Raw genomic sequence first — 26,165 nt, 5'->3', positions numbered from 1 at the left:
ACAAATGCTGTCAAGAATGAGGTGAAAGGGAGCTCTTGTGCACTGTTGGTAGGGATGTAAATTAGAGCAACCACTATGGAAAATAATATGGAGATTCCTCAAAAAATTAAAAATAGAACACCATATGATCCAGCAACTGTAATACTTCTGGGTATTTATCCAAAGAAAACAAAAACACGGATTCAAAAATATATGTGTGCACTCATGTTCTTTGCAGAATTATTTATAATAGCCAAGATATGGAAATTACCTAAGTGTTCACAGACAAATTAATGGATAAAGAAAATGCAATACACACACACACACATATACACATACAATGGAATGTTCTTCAGCCATAAAGAAAAATGAAATCTTGTTATTTGTGACAAATATGGATAGACCTTGAGGGCATTATGCTAAGTGAAATAAGTCAGATAGAGAAAGATAAATACCGTATGATCTTATTTACATGTGAAATCTAAAAACAAAAACAAAAACTGTACTTATAAACACAGAGAATAGCCAGAGGCTGATGGGAGGAGGGGAGTGAAATGGGTGAAGGGAAGCAAAAGATACAAACTTCCAGTTATTAGGTAATAGATCTTGGAGATGTAAGGTAGAGCATGGCAATTATAATTAATAGTACTGTATTGCACATTTGAAAATTGCTGAGAGAGTAAGCCTTGAAAGTTCTCATGGCAAGTAAAGGAATTTTTCTAACTATGTAAGGTGATTGGTGTTTATTGTGGTGATTATTTGGCAGTATTTACAAGTATTGAATCATGACAGTGTACACCTGAAATGAAATAGCGTTCCAAGTTGTCAATTGTACCTCAATTTAAAATTTTTAAATAGAATAAAACTGTGGCATGATGTTACTTACCTCTGGGAGAAAAGAATGCGGAAGCTGTCTCACCCTCGCATCTGGTCTATCCTCATCTTTTCAAAATTTTTCACTTCACACTCCAGCTAGACATCACCTCTTCACCCAGGAAAAACTGCCAAGCAGAAGCTTCCCCCCTGCACTTTCCTAAACTTCCTGTTTGGAACACCTTCCTGAAGACTCCTTGGTGCTGGGAAGAAGAGGGTAGCAGAGGAAGGTGAAGAAATTCTCTGGAAATGCTAACTCACCCCCTAGGTAAGGACAGGACGATGCCAAGTCTCTGTCTCATCAAACTCTGTGAGGACCACAGGCTTCCATCAGGAGCGGGCATTCATCTCTCTCACAAAGTGGAAAAGGGACTGTGGCTCAAGAGTTTTTGCCCAGATGGTAAGAGCTGAAAGATCTGCTCTAGAAAGCCACAAGTGGACACTACATTTCTAGTGTTAGAGGATTTCAATCTAAAATGGAACTGGAGGAGGGAGTACCCTGCCATGGCGCAGTGGAAACTAATCCAACTAGGAACCATGAGGTTGCGGGTTCAATCCCTGGCCTCACTCAGTTGCTTAAGGATCCGGCGTTGCTATGGTGTAGGTCGCAGATGAGGCTCAGATCTGGCATTGCTGCGGCTCTGGCATAGGCCAGTATCTGCAGCTCCGATTCAGCCCCTAGCCTGGGAATCTCCATATGCCCTGGGTATGGCCCTAAAAGGACAAAAGACAAAATAAAATAAAATAAAATAAATAAAATAAAACAAAATTAAATTAAATTAAATTAAAAAATGGAACCAGAGGATATAAAAGGGAGAAGCTCACACATGTGCCCTCAGAAAGATGAAACAGGATCTGGGACTGATTTCCTCTGAAGGCCTGGCTGACAGAAAATCTGAACTCTCCTGACCTAGGAACATTCACTAAGCATCCCTCCTGTCCCCAAGTTAGTGAACTTAATACTTGAACTATGGCTGGACTCCCATCTTTGCACTTCTCACTCACAGACTCGCATGCAGCTTGCATTTCCCGAACTGTAATTCCTTTGTTATTGCCAAATAAACTTTATTTCTGGTTATTCAAGCTTGCCTTGGTTTACCTCTTTATTTGGGTTGACTCTGGATAAATGATCTTAAGCTGTTTTTGTACCTATAGCATAGTATCTTGCACAAAGTGGGCATTTTGTAAATATTTGTTAAAGTAATGACTGAGTGATCAAGTGATTATGTAATTCTACAGTTCAGTAAAGAAATGTTCAAATAAAACGCAGGACAATAACAAATAACCCCAGTGTTTTCATTGATTAGGATTTAGTTTTGCAACCTAAGGGTTTGGTCATACTAGTTTCCATCTTACACCAAATTTCCTGGCTCCATTACACTTATTTAAAGCCAACCCAATTAAGCTGGAATAGGAGGTTTAAACTAAAACATGTTAAAAGAAAATCCATAGCACTTTAAAGAAAAGAAAGTCCTTCCTCCAGCAAACAAACATTTTAAGAATGTTAATTGGAACAAATTTTATATTGCAATCTTTTGTCACATTGTAAAATAATCCCTAACCAACTGCAGGGATTCTGTTGCTGAGAAGTCATTGCTGTTGGCAAAATTTAGGTGGAAAGAGAATAATGGTTGTATTCTTTTATTTAGGGAAATTGAACTGATTCTTGCCTATGTAAAAAGACGACAGATTCTAAAAAGAAAAAATGTATGTAAAGTTTAAAATTCAGTAATTTCTCAACTAAAATTAGCAAAATGGTTGCCTAAGGGATTAATCAATTTATCATCCACCATTCTCACTGATAGATACATTGACTATATGAAGAAAATGTCTAATCTTAATGTGTTAGATCCTGGTAAGTTTTGAAAACTTGATTTCACACTAGATCATCTAATTGCAATTCAACTAAGTTAGAATTTTATATCAGTTGTTTCTGTTCTCAAGAGCTGATTATTCAGTTTTCAGGAATTTTGTGAACCAGTGGCAAAAACACCTATTATTATTCATGAGATCTTTAAAACTTACAAATAAACATAAAACAAAGGTAATAAATATTCAAAACTCATCATTAATCAGTGATTTTACAGTATTTTACTGTTATTTATGCTCTTGAGGTTATTTATGTCTTGTATCTATATGGTGGAAATACATATAATGATATAATGGGATGTTACTGAACAGCTTTTCCCAACTCCATGTTCAGAGATGTCACATTGAAACTGGCCATAGTGGCAGTATGTATCCTGTGGAAATTAGAGAACACTATAAATCAGGGCTTAATTTATTGTTTTCTTGATCATCCAGACAAAGAAAGTGATAGAGAAAATAATAATGATGGGCAGTAAATTTAAAAGCATGTCCAAGAAATGTATCAGTGAGCCAGTTGTTAGACTCTACCAGAACACACTGAACTAGGGATTTGAAGATTTCAGATGCACAAAACCAGAAATCCCATCCCATATGTCAGGGTCCACTCTTTAATAAAGAAGGGCCTGACCGTGGGTTTGAAGACTACCCTTGGTTAGGAGTTTATAGGCGTCAGAACTTGTCTTCTCTTACAATTAAGTTTTAGTCCTATAACTCAGCTTTTATACCTTTCTACTGCAGGAAATGGGAGATTCTTTATATGTTGCCAAGGAAGCCCCTTGGCTTTCAAACTTGGCTTTTAATTGCTGAGAAATTTCCCTCAGCATTACAAAAGCAAAAACATACAAACAAATAGAAAATCCAAGAAAACAAAAAACTTTTTCCGGACTGTCAATTGAGCTGAGCAATAATCACCACTCAATTCCAAAGTTCTTGTGGATATGACTGCACCCATAGTTCTCAAATACCTACACAGTATACCAAATAATACATTTACTTTTGCTAGTAAACCATCCTGGTTTACTATTAATAAACGGTTTAATAATTGCACTGCTACCTAGTGTGAGGGACATACCATATACCATCCGTGTTGGAGTCCTCACTGCCTGTCCATTGGCAGGTGGGTTCTCCTCCAAAATCCCATTCAAACATCTATTTTCTCAGCACCAGTCCTGACACCATCTCAGGCAGGGTTCCCTGGGAAGCACACCATGAGACAGAGCTTAGCAGACAACCTGTCAAATAGGAAGTGTTCCTGAAATCAACACCTGCAGAAAGGAGTAGAAGGAAGCAGAACTGGGCAGAAGGAAAAGGAAATGCTGAGCTCTGATATAGTCTCAAGGAAGGTTTCTACCAACCTCATGGAAAGGTCTGGAACTTGGGTGAACCTTCAGAGTTTTCCCAAGGTGGGGAATGGGATCCAACCTTTATAACCCTGCGCTGATCAGCCTTTGCAGAAGGGAAGAAGAGGTCACCATATGCAGTTTTCTAAGCTCTAAGCAATGACCAGTGAATGCTGATGGGCGAGAGCTCTCCTTTGGCAGTACTCCAGTAGCCCTCATTCCTGAAGGGGAAGCTGGGTGGCAAAGCACAGCACCTGCCACAGTACTAGGTGCTATTCTAGATGCTGGGGATATGAACAATAAATAAATCAATAAGAAAACATGTGGCATGTCAGATGGTGATGAGTGTTATGGGGGAAAAAAATCAGAGTCACTCAACTCCAGCCACAAAACATCCATGATGTTTTTCAAACCCACTATTCATGTTTCTATTCCAGGGTCTTTGTTGCTTCCTAACTGGAATGTTCTTCCTTCTCACAACTTAAGACCCTCACTCCCTTTAGGTATTGGCTCAAATGTTACCTTCTCAATAAAGCACTGTCTGCTTTCTTGAAAATGGCAGTGTTCCCCCAACATTGACATATTCTAGCATTCTCTGCCTCTCTTTCCTCACCTGTCGGTTTTCTTTGTTTTCCTGAAAAAACCTATACTCTGCTCCTCTGACTACGTACTCCCCTTCTTAGGCCTGAACATCCTTGCTGGGAACGGGGTAAAGCATTTCTTTTCTTTTCCTTTATTTTCCCCACAGCGATGTGAAAGAATAAGAAATACTCAGCTTGGTATCTCTTATTATAAAGAATACTTAGCTCAGTTCCCCCATCCCCTACTCCTACCCCTGCTACTCCCAACCTTGCCACTAAATGATAAAGGAATTTTTCTCAACACTGGATATCAACTGGGAGGAAAAAAAAAAAAAACTAATAGGAAACTCTGATTATAGCAGATCAGGAGAAAATGATTTTTAAATGGCCCTAGAAAAGTGTGCACACACAAGGGCTGGTTTCCTGTGAGCGGGTTTTGCTTCCCTCTCTGTGGGAACCAGCTTCCCTTCACAACCTATTCCAGGCTGGGCTAGGTGGACTAGGTCACGCCTTGTTTCTGAGTGCACGTATTTGCTTAATAGTCACCCCTCCTGTCTTCCTGACTGGATTCAAATATCTTCATACTTGAAAAGGATCTCTGTAAATCCTTTTCAATCTGTTTTCCCAACAGATTTATAGTAGCATGAGCTCAGGCTCTGGATTATGGAGTGGGAGAGAAGTTTAAGCAAACTTTGTACAGTTTGATTCTCAGTATAAGTTCAAAACAAACAAAATCGTTCAGATCTGAGCAAAAGAGAAATGCCATCCTTTCGATATTGTACAGTAAGTGCACATCACAGTCTTCTCTCAGTCAAAAAAAACACAGGCATTTCCATCATGTAACTGTGGGTGTGATCATTTACAAGTGTTAGGTACCTGATGCTTTTTCTAACACGTCTGTTTTCCTTCCATTTTATTTGCTGCTTCCTTTTCACTGCCATTCCCACCCACGACCCTCTATGCTCCAAGTCACAATTTAAGTGTTTCTCCTGGGAGTTATATATTCCATTCAATGACAGGGGTTCCCCACTGGAGTTCATGTAGCCGAAATATCCAGATGGTTGTCATAATTCTTCACTTGACTTTTCAGTGTGTCTGGCTATTCTTTCTCATTTCATGCATCATCAAAACATTTTTGAAAGTCATCCTCTCCAAAGAATGAAAAGGTGAAGCTTCAAGTAAGGTGTTCCACACCAAAGTTAGAAACTACACTTGAATTCAGAGAGCAAGTTTTTCAAAACCAATGTAAGATTAACATGACTTTAAAATGTTTGCCTTTTCTAAAGAAAACTATCGGCCAATATCTCTCATGAATCTAGATATGAAAATTCTCAGCAAAATTTTAGCTAACTGAATCCAACAACATATAAAAAACATCATACACCATAACCTAGTGAGATTCATTCCAGGGTCACAAGGATGGTTCAACGTACACAAATCAATCAACTTCATACACCACATTAACAAAAGAAAAGTCAAAAACCACATGATCATCTCAATAGATGTAGAAAAAACATTTGACAAAGTCCAACATCCATTCATGATCAAAACTCTTACCAAAGTGAGTATAGAGGAAACATACCTTAACATAATAAAATCCATTTATGACAAACCCACAGCAAATATAATGCTCAATGGAGAAAAGCTGAAAACCTTCCCACTAAAATCTGCAACAAGACAAGGATGCTCACTCTTACCACTGTTATTCAATGTATGTTGGAAGTCCCAGCCACAGCAATCAGACAAACAAAAGAAATAAAAAGTATCCAAATTGGAAGAGAAGAGATAAAATTCTCTTCTAATTCATCTATATGCAGATGACATGATACTATATATAGAAAACCCTAAGGACTCAACCCAAAAACTACTTGAACTGATCAACAAATTCAGCAAAGTAGCAGGATAGAAGATTAACATTCAGAAATCAGTCACATTTCTGTATACTAACAATGAAATATTAGAAAAGGAATACAAAAATCAATACCTTTTAAAATGGCACCCCCAAAACATCAAATACCTGGGAATAAACCGAACCAAGGAGGTAAAAGGCTTATATACTGAGAACTATAAAACATTCATCAAGGAAATTAAAGAGGATGCAAAGAAATGGAAAGATATTCCATGCTCCTGGGTTGGAAAAATTAGTATCATAAAAATGGCCATACTACTCAAAGCAATCTACACATTCAATGCAATTCCTATCAAATTACCCATGACATTTTTCACAGAACTAGAACAACCAATCCAAAAATTTATATGGAACCACCAAAGACCCAGAATTGCCAAAGCAATCCTGAGGAGCAAAAACCAAGCAGGAGGCATCACTCTCCCAGACTTCAGGCAATATTATGAAGCCATAGTCATTAAGACAGTGTGGTACTGATACCAAAACAGACAGACAGACCAATGGAACAGAGTAGAGAACCCAGAAATAAACCCAGACACCTGTGGTCAATTAATCTTTGACAAGGGAGACAAGAACATAAAATGGGAAAAAGACAGTCTTTTCAGCAACTGGTGCTGGGAAACCTGGACAGCTGCATGCAAATCAGTGAAATTGGAACACACACTCACACCATGCAAAAAATAAACTCAAAATGGCTTAAAGACTTAAGTGTAAGACAAGACACCACCCAACTCCTAGAAGAGAACATAGGCAAAACATTCTCTGACATCAACCTTACAGATGTTTTCTCAGATCAGTCTCCCAAAGCAACAGAAATAAAAGCAATAATAAACCAATGGGACCTAATCAAAGCTTCAAGCTTTACACAGTAGAGGAAACCAAAAAAAACACAAAAAGACAACTTACAGAATGGGAGAAAATAGTTTCAAACGATGCAACTGACAAGGGCTTAATCTCTAAAATATACAAACAACCTATACAACCCAACAGCAAAAAAGCCAACAACCTAATGGAAAAATGGGCAAAAGATCTGAAGAGACATTTCTCCAAAGAAGATATGCAGATGGCCCACAAGCCATGAAAAAATGCTCAACATCACTGATTATTAGAGAAATGCAAATCAAAACTACCATGAGATACCACCTCACACCAGTCAGAATGGACATCATTAATAAGTCCACAAATAGCAAATGCTGGAGGAAGTGTGGAGAAAAGGGAACCCTCCTGGTGGGAATGTCAATTGGTACAACCACTATGGAGAACAGTATGGAGGTACCTTAGAAAACTATGCATAGAACTACCATATGACCCAGCAATCCTACTCTTGTGCACCTATCCGGACAAAACTTTCCTTCAAAAAGATACATGCACCCGTATGTTCCTTGTAGCACTATTCACAATAGCCAAGACAGGGAAACAACTGAAATGTCCACTGACTGATGATTGGATTAAGAAGATGTGGTATGTATACACAATGGAATACTACTCAGCCATAAAAAGAACAAAATAATGCCATTTACAGCAACATGGATGGAACTAGAGACTCTCATCCTGAGTGAAGTGAGTCAGAAAGAGAAAGACAAGTACCGTATGATTTCACTTATATCTGGAATCTAATATATGGCACAAATGAAGCTTTCCACAGAAAAAAAAAATCATGGACACGGAGAACAAACTTGTGGTTGCCAAAAGAGAGGAGGATGGAGGAGGAGGGATTGGGAATTTGGGGTTAATATATGCAAACTATTGCCTTTGGAATGGATAAGCAAGGGGATCTTGGCTGTATAGCACTGGGAACGATGTCTGGTGACTTGTGATGGAGCATGATAATGTGAGAAAAAAGAATGTATACATGTATATGTGACTGGGTCACCTCACTGTGCAGTACAAAATTGACAGAACACTGTAAACAGCTATAATGGAAAAAATAAAAATCATTACTAAAAAAAAGTTTGCCTTTTTTATATGAGTAGACTTATTTATTGAAGTTTTTCAATAAATATTTATTGAGCATCTATTATATGCCAGACATTTTTCTCAGCATTTAGCATGACTCCGTGAGCAAAATAATGCCCCTGACACCATAGGTGCTTACAATTCTGACAGGAAAGCTGCAAATAAACACAAATGTAAAAAAGCAAATACAGTACACGGCATGTTAAGAAGCTTCCTATGTTATACAGGAAGCTTTCCCACTTGATATGGGACAAAAAAAAGAAGAAGAAGAAAACATGGTAATGAGGAGCAGAAGAGCAGGAGGTGTGGAGGGTGCAATAGAAAATAGGGTGCCTAGGGCAGACTTTATTGAGAAGGTGACATTCCTAAAAAGAGTAGAAAGATTTTCCAAGCAAAAGTCACAGCCTCTAGAAAGGCCCTAAGGTGGGAGTTTGCCTGGCGTGTTTGAGGAATAGCAAGGAGACTGGTGTGACTAGAGAGGGGTGAATTTAGAGGAGAGGAGGAGAAAAAGAAGCCTCAGCTAGGGAGGTGGGGTCAGAATACATAGGGTCCAAAAAATCATTGCAAGGACGCCGGCTTCCATTCTGATTGCACTGGGGAGCTCTTTGATGATGCTGAGCAGAAACATAATCTGATCAGATTTAGTTTTAAAAGGGTCAGTCTGGCTGCTGAGAGTAGATGGTAGGAAGGACAAGGATGGAAACAGGGAAATAGGCTAGGAAGCTGGTAATGATGGGGCAGCCTAAGGTGGTAGCAGAGGTGGTATTGAGAAAGGGTCAGCTTCTGAATGTATGGTGAAGGTGAGGAAGAAATATAATGCATTGGGTAGAGGATGTAAGAAAAGTCAAAGTCAAAGATGCTGCCAAAGTTGTACCTGAGCTCCGGGAAGATTTCGTTGCCACTAAGTGAGATGGAAACAACTGCAGTGGATGCAAGTGTGGGGGCCATCTCTGGAGTTCAGTTTTTGACATGATCAGCCTGAAACAACCAAATGATGATACAGAAGGTAACTACATGTGAGCCTGGAAATCAACAGAGAAAGGTCTCAGATGAAGAGATGAATTTAGGAGACCTGGGAATTTAAGTAGGATTTAAAGTCATGAGTTTAGATAGGATCATCAAGGAAGCAGTGCAGGTAGAAAAGAAAAGAGGACCAAGAACTGAGATACAAAGTATCTCAATATTAAGAGGTCAGGTAGGAAAGGAAAAACCAATAAGTAAGACTGAGAAGAAACAACTAGCAAAGTAGGAGGAAATCCAAGAGAGTATGCTATCTCAGAAGCCAAGTGAAGAAAGGCGGAAAAAATAAGTGAGAACTGACCATTGGATTTAGCGACAGGGAGGTCATTCATGATCTGGACAAGAGCAGGTTCAGTGAAGTAGTGGAAGGAGGCAAACATCTGACTGGAGAGGATTCAGGAGAGAAAGGAAGAAGAATTAGAAACAGAAAGGCGAGATATCACTTTCAACAAATTTTGCTGCAGGAACCCAAAGAAATGAGATGATAGCTTGTAAAAGGGAGATGGGAGGAGAAGAACACGTTTGTATTCTCATGACTACAAATGTTTGTATACTAGAAATGATCTAGTAGAGAACTGACATATTGATAATGCAGGAGAGAGAAAGAACAATTGCTAAAGTAAGTGGGTGAGAAAGGATGCAATCTAGTGCAGAGGTGGAGGGGCTGGCTTTAGTTAGGAGCATGAATACCTCCTCTTTGACAGGAGATGGGATAGTGGTGTATGAGGGGATAGGTGTAGGGGTGGAGATGTGATTGTAAGAGTCAGTGGATGTCCATTTCTAATTGCTTCAGTTTTTTCAGTAAAGTAGGATGTATCAGGAGCTAAGATGATAAAGATGGGGATGAGGGAAGAGATATTGGAGAGTTGAGGAGACCAGTGATGTCAAACAGGTGGTGACTCTGTGAGTAAATGGACTAGAGAGGAATGGATACTGAGAACACGAAGGGTTCACTGAGTTTGTGCTTATGAATTTAGAGCAAGACCAGTCAGCACAGTTGTGTTCTTCTCCAGCCCATGATGAGTTGCCCAGGTCCCTGTACAGAGTAGGCAAGGAGTTAAATTTAAGCAGCATTGTGGTTTCACCAAACAAACATGACAGCGGGAAAGGGGCAAAGAATTTGAAGGCTGTACAATGAGAGTGATTATTATAGGTGCTGGGTAGAGTCCTGGACCTGAAGGAAGTAAGAGAGTTAAAAAGTGTTAGAATTGAAGGTCCCAGGGTGGGAGAGTCAAAGAATCATGGTCAGAATACTAGAGGAGGTGATCTAGAAAGTCAAGAGTGTTGGTCAGAATGGGATGGATGGACACTGAGTGGGAATGACCTGGCCTAGCAGGGTCTGCCCACAGCAGAAGGGAGGACACCGCCACTAGGGAAAAGGGGGTTTTAGGGATCTGAGAACCCAAGACCTTGGAAGGATCATTTACTGCAGTATTGAAATCACCAAGGGCATAAAATCTAAAATGGCAAATTAAGATAAACAAGGCTAGGGTACATCCGAGCAATGAAATATTATGCAATTGTTAAAAACAGAATTTTGGAAAAATATTTAAATATATAAGAAAATTATTAAAGAATGCCAAGGGGGGAGATCTAAGATAATTTTATAGGCACTATGATCTAACTACTTTCAAAATGTATCTTTAGGCACAGAGAAAAGACTAGAGGGAGATCAAATGTCAATGGGATTTATCTCAATGTGAAATTTATTTATTCTTCACATCTTTTGTGACTTTTCTAAATTCCCTACCAAAAAAAATCAAGAAAAATATATTTCAAAAAGAGAGTAAACAAAAGAGAGTAACATTATATTATAACCCTAGTACATTAAACTTCCCTCAGTATTTTTTTTCAATTTAGTCATGGCTCCCGCATTCCCCAGTCTTCCAGATGATAGTTTACATAGATAGGTTATGTGAAATATGGCACAATTGCGTGGTTAAAGTTTAAATTTTCTTTTATCTTCAGAGGATTTTTTTTCATACAATAGATTTTTTTTTCAGTCAATTGGGACTCTAGGAATGTGCTTTTCTTCCAAAAGTTCTATAAATGGATGTTCATATTTGAAATGATCTTTCCTTCTAGATAGGACAGACATCCTTTGCAGGAGCTATGAGAACACACAGCTATATTTCTAAAGCTTTAAGCATCTAGAGCTAGCATGGAGAGCCAGGATGGTTATAACTTAGGTCACTTCTATAGAGCTGTGACCATTTAAGGCTAGGTTGTCAGAACAAAGCTTCTTATGTGGGGGCAGGGGGGGTGTCTTTGTCCCTTGTGACTGGGCATTTTTGAAAAGAATGCAGTTAATTTGAAATTTATAATTAAGTAATTAACACATACACACAGCTTCTCCACCGGGAACAAATAAATGTCTGTGTTTGTGAACTTAGCAGTTGTCTTATGTTTCACTTTTACTTCCAGCTTTTTCCAAAGAATTTTTTCCTTGACCTATTAAGGGTAACTACAGGGGAAAAGAAAAAGACCTCCTTTTGACTCTCAGCAAAATAGATTTCTACCAGTCCTTATCTCGAACACCCTCTGTAGTCTCATGTTGACAATAGAGGAATAGGTTAGGGAAGATATTCTAAGAAAAGACTTAGGGTTGAACCATATGACATTTTGGAACACATTAATCTCACACTGACCCAGCCTGAGAAACAAATCCCATTTCCCATTTTAAAGATTTATTTTATTTTTAACATGTAAGGTTAAGGAGGAAAACTTTTATTTTTATTTTAAAGCAATTTACAGTACAGTTGACAGAAGAAAACTAAAAAGAAAGTACGACTGAACTTTAACCATCAAAAGTTTGTATTTCTAATCTTCTCTGCAGAAAAGTCCCTGGGGGTGATTTTGAGAGGAAAAAACATTTTCTAAAAGCTGAAAAATCCTACTTTTAAACAAAATTTCTTAAGTCATGCGGGTCTAGAGTCACTTTGCTTTTTCCTTTGGCTACACACCTTTTAAATCTTTGGCATCCTTGTCTAGAAGCCCAGTCCTTACAGCCTGGCCAGGGAGGGAGACAGGGTTGCTTCTCCTGTAAAATATTGCCCATATCTTGTTTTGCCTTGGCCTCTATTCCCAACCACAAAGCCAAGGCAAATGAAAAAGAAGACTTCTTTTCTACATCAAGCTTCTGGTAGACCTTCCATTCAAAAATATACTTGAAGTATCTAGGAAGCTTACAGCCCTTTTTATAGTAATTCCAATTTGTTTCAGTCTGCCTTTATGGTCGTATAAGTAGCTTCAAAGTAGAAAAGACCTAAGGGATAACCTAGAGCCCAATCTTACAGACTAAAAAGGTACGTGACTCACCCACGGTCTGATTGGAGACCCCTAAGTGAAGACCCCGAAATTAGGTTCCCTTGTGTATCTACAGTAGAGATTTTCTGTGTGCGTGTGCACGCGCGCACACACACACACACACACACACACACACAATCTTCAAAGTCTTCAAATAGCTCTATGTTAAGGCTTGAAAGAAGCAAAAACTAAAAACTCGGTTGGAGTTTCTGGTTCCACACCTGCCCATTATAGATTGGAATTCCTTCGTATTTAAATTGCATTAGTTCAGACACTTTGTATCCTGAACAACCTTAAATGTACAAACATCTCAAAATTATAGAAGTCCAAAAACTTTCTTTGGTATATTAATGTTTAATTTTTCTATCTCTTCCCATGCCAGTTTATGAAATTTCTGTTGATCCTAAGCAAAGTAAGAACTTGTCTATGTAGTCCAAAAGTACCAAGAACCTCTGGCCTGTGTGATCTAAGATAAATGGAAGTTTGTGAAACTAACATGGTTTTGGCAAAAACATGCTTTTAAAGTTAACAGAGCCCTAGAGCTATAAATGGAAGTTGGTTATATTAAAATGAAAATCAACAACAGCAATAATAAGGGATACTTACTAAGTGCCAGACACTGTGCCTCATGTTACATACATTGTTTCATTTACTACTTCCAAAAGCCCCATGGGGAGAGCTACTGTTCTTATGCTCATTTTATAGGTGGGGGAACTGGGAAAATTATGAATTTGCCAAGATAACAAGCTGGTAAGTAGCAGAATTAAAGATTGGAACCAGTCAGTCTTAACCACTCCTCTAACCAGATAGCATAGAAGAGTTATTAGAAAATTGGAAAACAATGCTTTTGTCTGAACTCAGTGCTCAGTTGAACAGTCTGTGTATTTAATTGATGGCTGATAGTGTGATTAGCACCATGTACTCTTTGGAAATGTTGCTTATCAAACATGGAAAAGTAAAATATTTGTGCTGGCTCTTCCATTCCCAAGATAAATTTTATTCATTTCCATTAACATGTTAAGATAGTAATAATAAAAAAAAATGAATCATGTAATTAAACCGTTAGGTTAAGAGTCTACAAAGGCATGACCTACTAATTTTCCAAACTGAGAGCAAACATTAATGGGTTGATGGACTTTAACCATGGTGGGAAAACAACCCAACGTGCCCTTGTAAATCATTGTTGAATTCATTACTCATTACAGATGGTACTTCTCATTATCATGCCACATGTAAAATCTTGACAAGATTTGCCTGACATCCAAACCTGACTCTTCTAACTCTAGCAGCATGCTTCTCTGGTGTCAGCCCGCTGCAGGTGTTTCTCTATCACAATGAATAATTACATCAAACAAAGACACAAAATATTCTAAAGCTGACAAAACCACACATCTGAAATCTGTATTTTCTACCTCTTGGGAAATTAAAATCTACAAGTATAGGGCTTCATTGCCCGTGTCTTGGGGCCATTCCAGATTTATAAAGAAAGATTTCTTTGCAAGTCCATGGATCGCAATAATACAGGAAATTCAACCTTATTTATAGACTGGACATCAGCACACCAGCATGCTCTCTGTATCTCCCAACAAAAACAAAAAAACTAGCAATCAAAGAGTGAGCGAGGAATGACAAGTGTTTTGACAGCTCTAAAATACTTTGAGGTATTTTTAGCATATTTCTGAGTCGTATTAGCTTAACCTGTAATAGAATATAAATGAGCCCATATGGCACAGATGTAATTATGTTCCATGCGAGAAATCCCTGTGGTAGGTTGGGAGGAGGGCAGGGGGAGAAGAATACACTAGCCTCCCCCCTCCCTCCCCTTCCTCCCTCACCACATGTGCCTTCTGGAGGGCATGATTTACACATCATTTGCATCGAGAAGAATATGAAGAAACACAATGCTAACACACTGCATTGAAAAGGGCAAGCCAAAGATTGGGGACCCCTAGGGGAACTGCTCTCTGGGACTGACATCCAGTTAGGAGCAGAGGCAGCTTCCTCTCGGGATCACATCTGATGAAGCGATCTTTGATTATGTGGGCCCAGCAATCATAAGGCGTAATTATTATTACTGCGAGAGAATGAGCAACACATCTCTGGGGAAGGCCTCTGTCACAGACACTTTGCTGGCGCACGCTGGAAGCAAATGTTCTCCCAAGGATCATTTTCATTCCGACCTGATATTTAGCTGAAGCTTCTTCGACTACCAGTCATGAAACATTAAATATAGATTAGAGCCAGAGAGATGTTGAAAGTTGAAATGCACTGGAGGTGTGCACTGGTGTCCTTGAGAAACAACCCGACTGCTGTCCAGATGTTGCAGCAGCAAGGCAGAAAGGTCCCAAGCTGCAAGGAGGCCCCCACAGAGGAGAGAGGGGGATGTTGAACGTTCCACTGGCCTTCCGTTCGCTTTATTTGTACTACATTAACTTAGCGGAGAATCCTAACAGGCTCTTAGTGGTGGATGTTGCAAAGTGTTCGCTGTCAAGAAAGCATGAAGAAATGCTTTTGTGCCAGAGAAGGGAGTAATTCAAAGCACGTAATTGATTTTGTACAGTTTCAAACTGTGATAAGACTAAGGCCTAGCAACAGAAACATATGTTAGCAGTTTTGTCTGTGTTTCTCAATGAATCCACAAAAAGGAGCGCCCCCATAACTCGTAGATGGTTAACTGGCTTTGAACATCTCACTAGATATTAACAGACACTTGTGGTGGAATTTGGAATAAATTGGCCCACTTGGAAGAGTTTGCAGAAGGGCAGCTGTGCTGTGCAGAGCAGAATCCATCCCCCAGGTGTGTGATGGGAACACCTTTTCCAGTTCCTCAATGAATGTCCAAAGCTGCGTCTATGCTGGAGGCTTTCCCCAACCCCCTCCCCACCATCTTTGAGGATGTGAATCAGAGGGAGGCTCTGGTACAAATTAGAAACACATAACTAGCATATTCAGGGAAGAGTGGCTTCCTAGCAGTCCCTGTAAACCAGAGCTATGAAACCCGTCACCCTAGAGGCAGGAAATGGAGTTGGAGGAGATGAGATGGGAGGCAAGCAAGGATAGGAGCTGAGAGTCAGGAATTCCTTGCCGGTGAAGGCTGACAGCACTGCCTTGGATGAACAAAGTGTTCTCATTCCCATAGACCTTTAGAAAGAGGAGGTACTGCTTAGTTCCTCTGGTCTTTGTGGAAGCAAAGAGCTGAATGAGATGCCATGCTGAACTCCTCCCCCTGCCACCCTTTTCCAGCTCTAAGATTTTACCTTTCCATGAAACAGCTCACAGGATTTCTGAATTTCTCTCCCACCAAAAAAGGGGGAAAAACCAAAAACTTTGTCTGAAATTGCAAGAATCACTGGGAGGCCCTCATCATTGTACTTCTGGGCCTAAGGTGGTTATTGACAGTCAGCAGGGCAAGTGCCCTGAGGCACGAGAGAGGGGAGGGGCAGAGCAACTCTTCCTTTCTGAGCCTCCACCACCCCCCAGCTCAGGATGGAGGCCCCCTCTGCAATGCCAATGCTTGTGTTTATACTGATGTTGGGAATAGATTTGTGTTGAATAACAAATATAATTCACCGAAAAGAGGGGAAACACCAGTCCCTACCCATCTTTGTTCCAGTTATGTAAGAACCCAGGCAACTGGGAAGGAAAGGAAGCTCAAGAAAATTTGTCATACTCAGTCCAGTGGATTGTGGTTCCTATAATAGTTCTAGGGTGGGGGGCAAGGGGTGGGATGAGAAATGTTTCACCAGAGAAGAATCCCTTGAGTTGGATCTTAAACATAAAAAGGATTTTCCAGGTGAATGGATTTGGGGGGTTGGGGTGCTTAAGGAGGGTATTCCCGTAGTTGGAACAGCATGTGCAGAAAGAGAAACTTGGAAGTGTATATGGTCAGGGAACTGCAAACAGTCTGGTGTGACTAGCATGTGTAAAATCGAGGTTAAATGAGAAACTGGACAGGTAGATAGATGGTGGCCATCCTGAGGCATGGGGAGAGTACTGCACTGAGGTTGTAAGGTCAGTTAGGTGGGGTCCCAGATGGCAGAGGATGAATTCCTGAATGAGAGCGGGAACAGTGGATGGAGAATAAAGAATGGGTAGGAGAGAAGGTAAGGTGGTGAAACCCACTGGGCTTTAGTGGCTTTAGAAGGTGAAGAATGAAGGAAAGGAGGTGGCTAGGATGATTTGCCAGGGAAGTGAGCAAATAATCTCCAAATCATTTAAATTTCATCTCCCAATTGATTATGGCTTGTAATTTTGTGTTCTTGTGCTTTGCTTTTATTTGATTTGAGGTGCCTTGATTTGGAATTTCCTGGATGTCAGCAAAAAGAAGGCTTTGAAGAGCTCAGTTGTGCTGGGTGCCTCAGGATTGTGAGCAGAGAAGGAAGGGTAGTTATAGGCACTGAAAGATATTTGGGGGGAATAATCTGACAAAATATATTAAAAGGCTTTAAAATATTTATATCTTTTGACCCAACAAATTACACTTGTAGGAATATATCCTAAGGAAGAGATCCAAACTACTCACATTTTGTGCAAATGTCCACTGCAACATTATTATAATGTGAAAAATTCTAAATGATCAATAATGGAGGTATAGTTATATATTTGCTCTAAAAGTAGTACTTGATACTGTTACACAAAAGAACAATATAAAGTATAAAAATTGGAAAGTGGCAAATAGTCATTATTCACAAGTGAAATGGATGTCTATTAGCAAACCTCATAAAGAATCAACTAAAAAACTACTATACATAAGAAAGTTCAGTAAAATGACAGATTGCAAGATTTGTAAAAATGTTCAAAGCTTTCTTACAATGTGCAGTCAGTTAGAAAATATAATAGAATTTTAAAAAGCCATTTGTCGAGGGAGCATAAAATGACCGAATAAATGAAAAGATACATCCTAGTTGAATGGCATTTCAGTAGTCTATTTTGGGGAAAAATAATTCAACACAGAAGAAAGTCAAATTTCCCTAAATCAATATATAAATTTCCCAAGTTTCTCAATAAAGGTGGGGTTTTTTGGTGTGTTGTTGATGGTGTTTTGGGGGGGCGTTTTGTATTGTTTTGCTTTTGAATAGGAAAATGAGTCTAAAGTTTGCAGGAGGAGGCAAAGTCATTCAGGAATAGCCTGGACATTTTTTTTTTTAATTAAAAGGTAACAAAGGAGACTAGTCTGACCTGCCATAGTATTTCAGTAAATAAAACCCTTATGCACTGGTAATTAAATACACAGCCAGATCAATGGAAAGGAGTTGACAGTCTAGAAATAGAACCAAATACACATAGGAATTTAGCATCTAATAATAGTCCAGCATTGGCTTGGTCTTAAATTTTAAGAAGATGATGGTCCTTCAGAAGCAGACAAAGTATTTTTAAATTCAGTGGATTTTGAGTAAATTTTTTGCCTATTGGGGAATATTATAATTTGGTTCCATTTTTATAACAGTCAGGATGGGAAGTATATTTGTTTTTACCAGTTGGTATATGTAATTAAATATCTATATGTATTCCCCACACGTGTATTTTCTATATAATCAGATACACGGTGAGCAGTGTATGTGTGACATTTTTGCCTAACACAGACATTCTTGGGCACCCAGAGAAACAAAGCCCTTACTTTATCACCTTTAGCAAAAGGTTTGTTAGGTGAGGCATTTAAAACTTCTGGCTAAAATCAGGTTTGGGGATTATTAACGGATTTAATTTCTGCAAGCCAGCCCCATGACACATTACCATGGCTAGCTAAGCATTAACTGGATTTTCCATCCATTTCCCATATTGTTGGGCTCAACCTTCACTTGTCAGCCTGGGCAAATCCCTTAACCCCCCTAAGCCTCAGTTTCTTCCCCTGTCAAATGAAGGAGTTAGGAGAATTGATCCCTCCAGGCCCTTCTCGCTCAAAGCTCCTGTTATTCTAGGTACAGCAGCCGTTGCTGTCCTCTGTTGCACTAAGCATTAGGTGAAACAAAAGGAGACATGTGTTTAGCTAAAAACAGTGCAGACATTTTAGGGAAAATTTTTTGCCAGTTAAAAACAATGGTTTCCAAGCTTTTTTTGAGCCTGCAATTCTGCGGGGTTTTTTAAAAGAGAATTTGTCTCAATATTTGTAAATACACTTACTTAGAAATTACACACATTTATTGCCATAGTTGTGTGTGGGAGGGTGTGTACTTGTGTATATATGTATTAAGGTATATTGTGGTGATATATTATGTTCATTTAAAGACATTCAAAAATTTAAAACTAAAAATCCTAATATTTTCTTCCTTATAGTCCTTGTAGTTCTTCTAGAACTGCTGGTTTAAAGAATAAAACTGCTTTACTCTTCAATTAGTCCATTTAATAGAAAGCAAGCTGGTAGAACCCAGAAGGTTTTTCTATTTAATGGCAAAAAAGAAAAACAATACTCAGAACGATTTTGTTTTTCAGCTTACCAGATGCCACCAATTAATTTGTGGTTGAGAGGCAGCCAAGTGTGGTTTAAAAAATACCCTTGAATCTGAAGGCAGAAAACCGTAGTTTGAATCCTCATCTCCAGGGGCTTCTACCACTCTCTTTGCATCTTAATTCTTGGTGCCTTAGTTTCTTCCTGTGTTCAGTAGAGTTGCTACTACATGCCTTACACACCCCACAGAGTTATCATGACCAAATAGATTACACACATATTGTATCTAATGTATATTATATATACATTGCATTACACAAATGTGAAGTATAAGGATTATTATTACCAAGCGCACACATAGTATGCATTCCAACCCAGCTTAGCCTTCTACAGCTAACCTGATTTGTACATACATGTCATCTAACCCAAGGGTACCATGAACTGTAGCCTAAGTTGAAAACCTTTTGATAATAATACTGACCTTCTCATCTTTGTAACATGAATTATTTCCAGGTAAACAAGAAATATTTTGGTAGTAAGGCCCTCTTACCTGTTCTGCTCACATCCTATTGCCCCCACCCCTCAGCCTTAGCCACCTAGCAGCTGTCCACTTATAGTGCTCATCCCTGGCAGAATGGGGCTACTCCTTCTAGGGTACTGTCTCTGATGATCTCTGTGCCCTATCATCAAACTTGATTGCCCTGTGGTCCCTTCTCTCAGAACATTGCCATCCCCCAACCAAGAGAACACACCCCTGGGCAGAAGATATCAGTCCTGCTGACTGATGATAGGATAATGCATCAGGATTCAGAGTCAGTGGACTGCCATCCTCTCCCATATACAGCATTGACTTCAGCTTTATTTGCCCCTCTGGGGGCACTAGGGAATTAAGTCACACCCTCATAAAGGCAGTTGTTCAGTGGGCTGGGGCAGTGGCAGAAGCCTGCATGTTTCTATCTGTACCAGCCCTTTGGATGGAGGAAGAGTTCAGTTTCCAAGGCCAAAACTTTTTACAAAGTCACTTGAAAAGAGCTCGAAACCAAACAAGTACACTTTATGATGGAAACTTCTAGCTACGTGTTAGAATTCACTAAAGACAAAACCTCAACCTAGTTTAGAAAAGAGAAGTCAACTTTGTGAATTAGGAACAAAGTAAATTAGGCTCTTGATCTCATGGGTTCTCTAAAGAAATTTTCTGCCATTACTGTCTTGACAGGACTGATGTGGCCAGCTGTGATGAGAGGCATTGTGTTTCTAAACCAGACCTCCAGGCTTTTAACATAAAAACATCCTTTTGGACCTTGAAAGGCTACTACCCAAGAGAGAAGACAAAACAGTGAGTAAAATCAAATCACTGAAGCAGGGCCTACCACAGCCACTAGGACAGCGCGCCCATGCAAAATGAGGTAGGCCACTTTGGGGTTGCCGGTGGGTGATGACTAATTCACAAGCAATAATTCTCTAGACCGTAATGTGGCGTCTCCGGGGGTGGGGGTGGGGGGGTGTCAAAGTCAACATCACAATGTAAACATCACGCTGTTACCTTTGCCCTTTCCCTCTTATGAGACCTCATTCTCCTTACTCCATTTAGATGTATACGCTATAGAATTTCATGTATTTTTCTGATTTACAAAACTGTGTGCTTGAGATAAAACTACAAACACAGCAAAACTAACAGAGTGAAAGTGGCAGTTCCTAGGAGGAGCTAAGTGAGACTCGACATTGCAATGTGTCCAGGATGCTCTTGGGTCTGTTGTCTTGCTCTAATTTTTAGTAATATACTTTTCATTCTCAAAGTCATCCCTGTGTGCAGCCTTGACTTAGGCGTGTTAATTCTTTCAATCCATTTTCAAAATTCACTCTCACCCAAGAATTTCAAGAGCCCTCAAATCACATGTACGTGAGACCATAACCCTTACTGCTCATATGATGCCCATTTTCCTCCTCCTGAGATGTTCTCCACAACCTTGCAGCATCCACAGAACTTCCACAAAGGTTTTCCTCCCACCACTCTGTGGCCCCGTTGGCACTGGGCCACTTCCATCTAACTAAGGTCAAAACCCATCAGTTCCACCTGCACTGATGATGCTGGAATGTGACAACTCTAAGTAAACCAAATGAACTCAAATGGCCAAGCTGCCAAAGAGCTCACCCTTTCAGCTCCACAAAGTAGAGATGAACTCTCCAGTGATGCAGGGCACCCCTTCGTGCTACACTTTGTCAGTGCATGGGGGAAACATGCTGCTAGTGTCTTTTTCAGCTTTTAAATGAAAATGGCACTTTCTGAGTTCATTCTCGGCCTTGCTTCTTGATAGGCTTTAGGTTTTAGGATTCCATGGGGATCATCCAAAGGCAGAATTCCTGTACGTCCCTCTAATTTTTCACCAAGCTGGGGGATTTGACTCTCAGCCTAAGATGAGCTGTTTCCTGGGAGGTGCTTTGGTCCTCATTAAAACAAAATTCTGATGGTGCCCTAGCTATGCAGACATGTTTGAATCACAGTGTGATCTTATGTGCCACATGCAAGCATTTCTTAATCTATTTATACCCTTGGCTCCCTTTTTCTTTACTTTTGTTTCATTTGTTTCCCTCCCTGTCCCACATTTTCTTGACAGTTTTCCAGCCCTGTGGGTTTTTTTTTTTAATTAGTGTAATATTTGCTCATTTTGTTAATTCTTGTAGCTTTTTTATGATGGTGGAAGAAAGTAGGGGAAAAAAATCTTTCCTGTTGAATGACATCTCTTTTCAACTGTAAAGTTCTAGAGAATAGAACCATGTCACAGCAGAGACTCGGTGCCACGTGCATATAAATCCTTAATAATTGGGTTCTGATTCAGAAAACACATCTCAGGATTTATGAAAAATTTTTCATATTATTAACTTTTTGACAGAACATAAACATAGATATCAAGATAGTAAAACTATTATTGGGTGGGTTCAGGAAATAGAGATCTATTTTCTTTTTCATGGCATCCAATAGCTAACCAAAGGGAAAGAGCAGACAAGAACAGTATTTTTGTCTCTTCAGCATCTGCTAACAGAAAGCCTACTTTTCATTAGAGCTGCTTTATGTTAAAAAGCAAGTCATACCTGAAAAACTTCAGTTTGGGTAATTTTCCCACTTCTTACATTTTTCTTCCTTGATGTTCCAGAAGTTTCTCTTGTCAGTTAGCCAAGAGCGGGCTATTGCATCCTGATGATATATTCATACATCAGAATTCAGTGCAAGGTCAACAAAAAGGCTCTCTCAGATCTGGAGGGAGCTCACACAGCTGGCCACATTCCTGCACACTTCAGGCTCTATGTTTCCTAAGACCCTGGCTTAGTTTACCAAATGGGACAAGTTAAGATAACTTTAAGCAGCTTTAAATTGTCACCGCAGCATTTTGTATGAAGGCACTGAAATTCTGTGCTCATTCGGAATATTCTTGTCATGGAGATGTCTTGCAGAGTGCAATTTTTAAAAACCAAATTATACTGAGTTTTCACTAGAACACTCCTGTGGGACCTCCTTTGGGGCGTGAATGGCTTCTAATAAAATCTTGTAATGCTCCACAAATAAAATCCGCATGAATAGTGTCTAAACTGGCCCAAGTGACTCAGCATTCCAGCCTAGATTTCAGGGCAACCAATAAACTTTGAAATGAAACTTTAAATTCCAAGTTGAGGAGTTCCCATTGTGGCTCAATGGTAATGAACCCGACTATTATCCATGAGGATGCAGTTTGATCCCTGGTCTCGCTCAGTGGGTTAAGGATCCAGTGTTGCAAGAGCTGTGGTGTAGGTCACAGACGCAGATCAGATCTGGGTTGCTGTGGCTGTGGCCCAAGCCAGCAGCTGCAGCTCTGATTTGACCCCTAGCCTGGGAACTTCCATATGCTGCACGTGCAGCCCTAAAAATAAATAAATAAATAAATTCCAAGTTGGTGTTTTGTTTATCGATAAATTATTACAGTCCATATTTTAGGAGATTTTAGATTTTACTGAATGTAAGTCACTATTAGCTTATGGAAAATTAAAGGTGTGCTAACAGAGAAATAACTTGATCTGCTGGTCTTCCCTGCCTTACCTTCCCTGAAATAATGTCTCTTTGTTACTTTGAGAGAACATGCCCCTCTTTTTAGGTACTAATCCAGTGGTGGAACTACATGAAAGAACAGAGTATTTACACATATTATGTAATTGATCTAAAGTAGATTTGACTCAAACAATATTTTATCCAGGCAATGCGCTAAGTTATTGATATGTTGAGTAAAACCTAGATATTGAGACCATAGACTGGTAAGAGAAAGACCATGATACAAACTAAGACTTGAGATGTGACAAGCTTTTTGATAATGAATGTACAGAATTAATAGGAGAGCACAGTCAGGATACATAAAAGGGACTTTAGGGGTCAGGGAGACATCAAGTAGAGGACATAGGTATTAAATGATGACATATTTTTCCAAAGCTAGCTAAAGCTTTGACAGAGGTAGAAGGAGAGAGGAATGTGGTCTTATAGATTTTTGAATTAGAAGAACAATACAAATTTCTCAATAAATAAATAGACATGCTGGATATTTTTTCCTTTGGCAGTAAATACACAGTTATACTAAAAAGGCCAATGCACATATTTTGCATTATCCTCCCATACACAGATGACCTCAAACTGGTTGACAGAGGGGATGTGACAGATGACAGTATTAAAACAGATTTTTCTTTTTGGTCTGGCAAGAGGAAGTTATCTTTTCCTGCAGGAAACAAGATTGCATTTATCAGGGATAAAAATAAAGGCTTACATTTTAGATTAGAAAGTGAAAGCTAAGGAAAACCTGGTTTCCATAGCAGATGGGCACTCTGCACCCTGATGGGCTAAAATCTGGAATTTTTTTTTTTTTTTTTTTTTTTTCATTCTGAGGGTCACTTCTAAAGACAGACAGTAACAAACCTACTTGCGTCCATGGGAGGTTGAGAAGTCAGGAGTGATCGACAGAGACAACCTGACACACCACCCTTCATTGAGTCCCTGCTTTGTGCCAGGCATCAAGGATGTGAAAATGAAAACACTCCCCTCCTGTGAAACTCCCCCCACCCACCCACCTCTGTCCACTGGGGAAGGCTGACACATAAACAAAGTATGTTGCTGAAGTTGGTACAATGGCTGCCTGAAAAGTGCCATGGGAACACAGAGAAGGGAAAATTACTTCTGTCCAAGGGGATTAAGGACCTACCAAGAAATAATCATGTATGAGTTTGGCCTTGAAGACTGGACTTTGAATTTTCTCCTTGGTAAAGGAGGGCAGGGTAAAGAGAAGGAGTGTAGATAAGGACCTACCAAGCAGAGGGAAGTCAGAGGCAGGTTTTTCCATCTGGAGTAATCAGTAGTGGGAAGGACTGCATCAAGATTCAGCATGTCCTTGACACCGGAGAGCTCCTGCAGAGAATAGATAATGACTCCATGGTAGCCAGTAAAGGATTCTATCTTGTTTTTAATGTTATATGTGCTATGGATTTTACAGTTTGTCACTTCACTTTGGCTTCCAGGAAGTTCAGAGAAAAAAAATTAACCCTCTTCTGGTGAGTGTACAAAACCTTATAATATGCCCATTGCATATTAAAAGTTATGTCACCTGTTTTTTACTCATCCAGTACAGTAAGTTCTATTAATGGATGGTAATATTTTATATTTTTCTACATTTATGTTATGTATTTTGATAAACTATATATATATATGTGAAAACTATATATATATATGTGAAAAAATATATATATATGCATCCTTTTTTCAATAGAATTATCTATAAATAAATAGGTAAGCTATAAACTAATTCTAGGGTCACTTTCCTTTTTCAGTTTATTCAAAAATATGAAATCCATCATGAACTTCCTTTTCTTTTAACTATTGAATCAATTTAAAAATACTAAAAGAAGCAAAGTACAAATCAAATCCACAGTAAGATACCATTTCATACTCATTAAAATGGCTATATGAGTTCCTGATGTGGTGCAGCGGGTTAATGATCCAGCTTGTCTCTGTGGAGGCAGCAGTTCTATCCTTGACCCAGAGCAATGGGTTAAAGATCCGGCATTGCCACAGCTGTGGCATAGGTCACAGATGCTACTCAGGTTCGATCCCTGGCCTGGGAACTTCCATATGATGTGGGTGCAGCCAAAAAAAGAAAAAAAAAAGGCTATAATAAAAAAGACAATAACAAGTGTTAGAGAGCATGTAGAGAAATTGAAACCATCATCCATTGTTGGTAGGGATGTAAAACAGTGAAGCCACTTTGGAAAAGAATTTAGTGCCTCCTTGAAACATTAAATGTAGAGTTATGGTAACACAGTACCATTCTTTTAAAAAAATTTATTAAAGTATCACTGATTTATAATGTACTAATTTCTGCTGTACAGCAAAGTGACTCAGATATTTATGTGTGTGTGTATATATATATATATATATACACACACACACATATATACATACACATTCTTTATATACATTCTGTTATATAGTCTTTTCCATAATAGTCTATCCCAGAAGATTGGATATAGTTCCCTGTGCTTAGAGTAGGACCTTGTTGTTTAAGTATAACTGTTTGCATCTACTAACCTCAAACTCCCAACCCATCCCTCTCTCTCCTACCACCCACTTGGCAACCACATGTTTGTTCTCCTTATCCTTGAGTCCATTTCTGTTTTGTAGATAGATTCATTTGTGCCATATTTTAGATTCCACATATAAATGATAGTGATATCTGTCTTTCTCTTTCCGACCTTACTTGGTATGATAACCTTTAGTTGCATCCATGTTCCTGTGAGTGGCATTATTTTGTTCTTTTTTATGACTGCGTAGTATTCCATTGTACATATTTATTGCATCTTCTTAATCCGTTCATTTGTCAATGGACATTTAGGTTGTTTCCATGTTTTGGCTCTTGTGGGCAGACCCACAACTGCTCTTAAAAGTA

General features: G+C 39.2%; 1 protein-coding gene across 14 annotated transcripts in view; it reads left to right on the top strand.

The window, feature by feature from the left end:
* LOC146399988 (uncharacterized) overlaps window positions 1-26,165 on the top strand; it is a 460,667-nt gene that overhangs the window by 327,364 nt on the left and 107,138 nt on the right. For all 14 annotated transcript variants that reach the window (XR_014815759.1, XR_014815764.1, XR_014815763.1 and 11 more), the window contains one exon: window positions 20,432-20,551. Coding sequence is in view for 1 of the 14 variants with exons in the window: in XM_084977003.1 (XP_084833129.1) it covers window positions 20,432-20,551 (120 nt within the window). In the remaining 13 variants the exon portion in view is untranslated. The remainder of the gene's footprint in view (window positions 1-20,431; window positions 20,552-26,165) is intronic.

This window comes from Sus scrofa, chromosome 9, assembly GCF_054392235.1.
Source record: "Sus scrofa isolate SSC_HxYL_T2T_F1_AM1 chromosome 9, Sscrofa_HxYL_maternal_Yorkshire_Landrace_v2.0, whole genome shotgun sequence".
NCBI lineage: Eukaryota > Metazoa > Chordata > Mammalia > Artiodactyla > Suidae > Sus > Sus scrofa.
The sequence above is the reverse complement of the archived record's forward strand: the minus strand, read 5'-3'. Positions and strand labels throughout refer to the sequence as shown.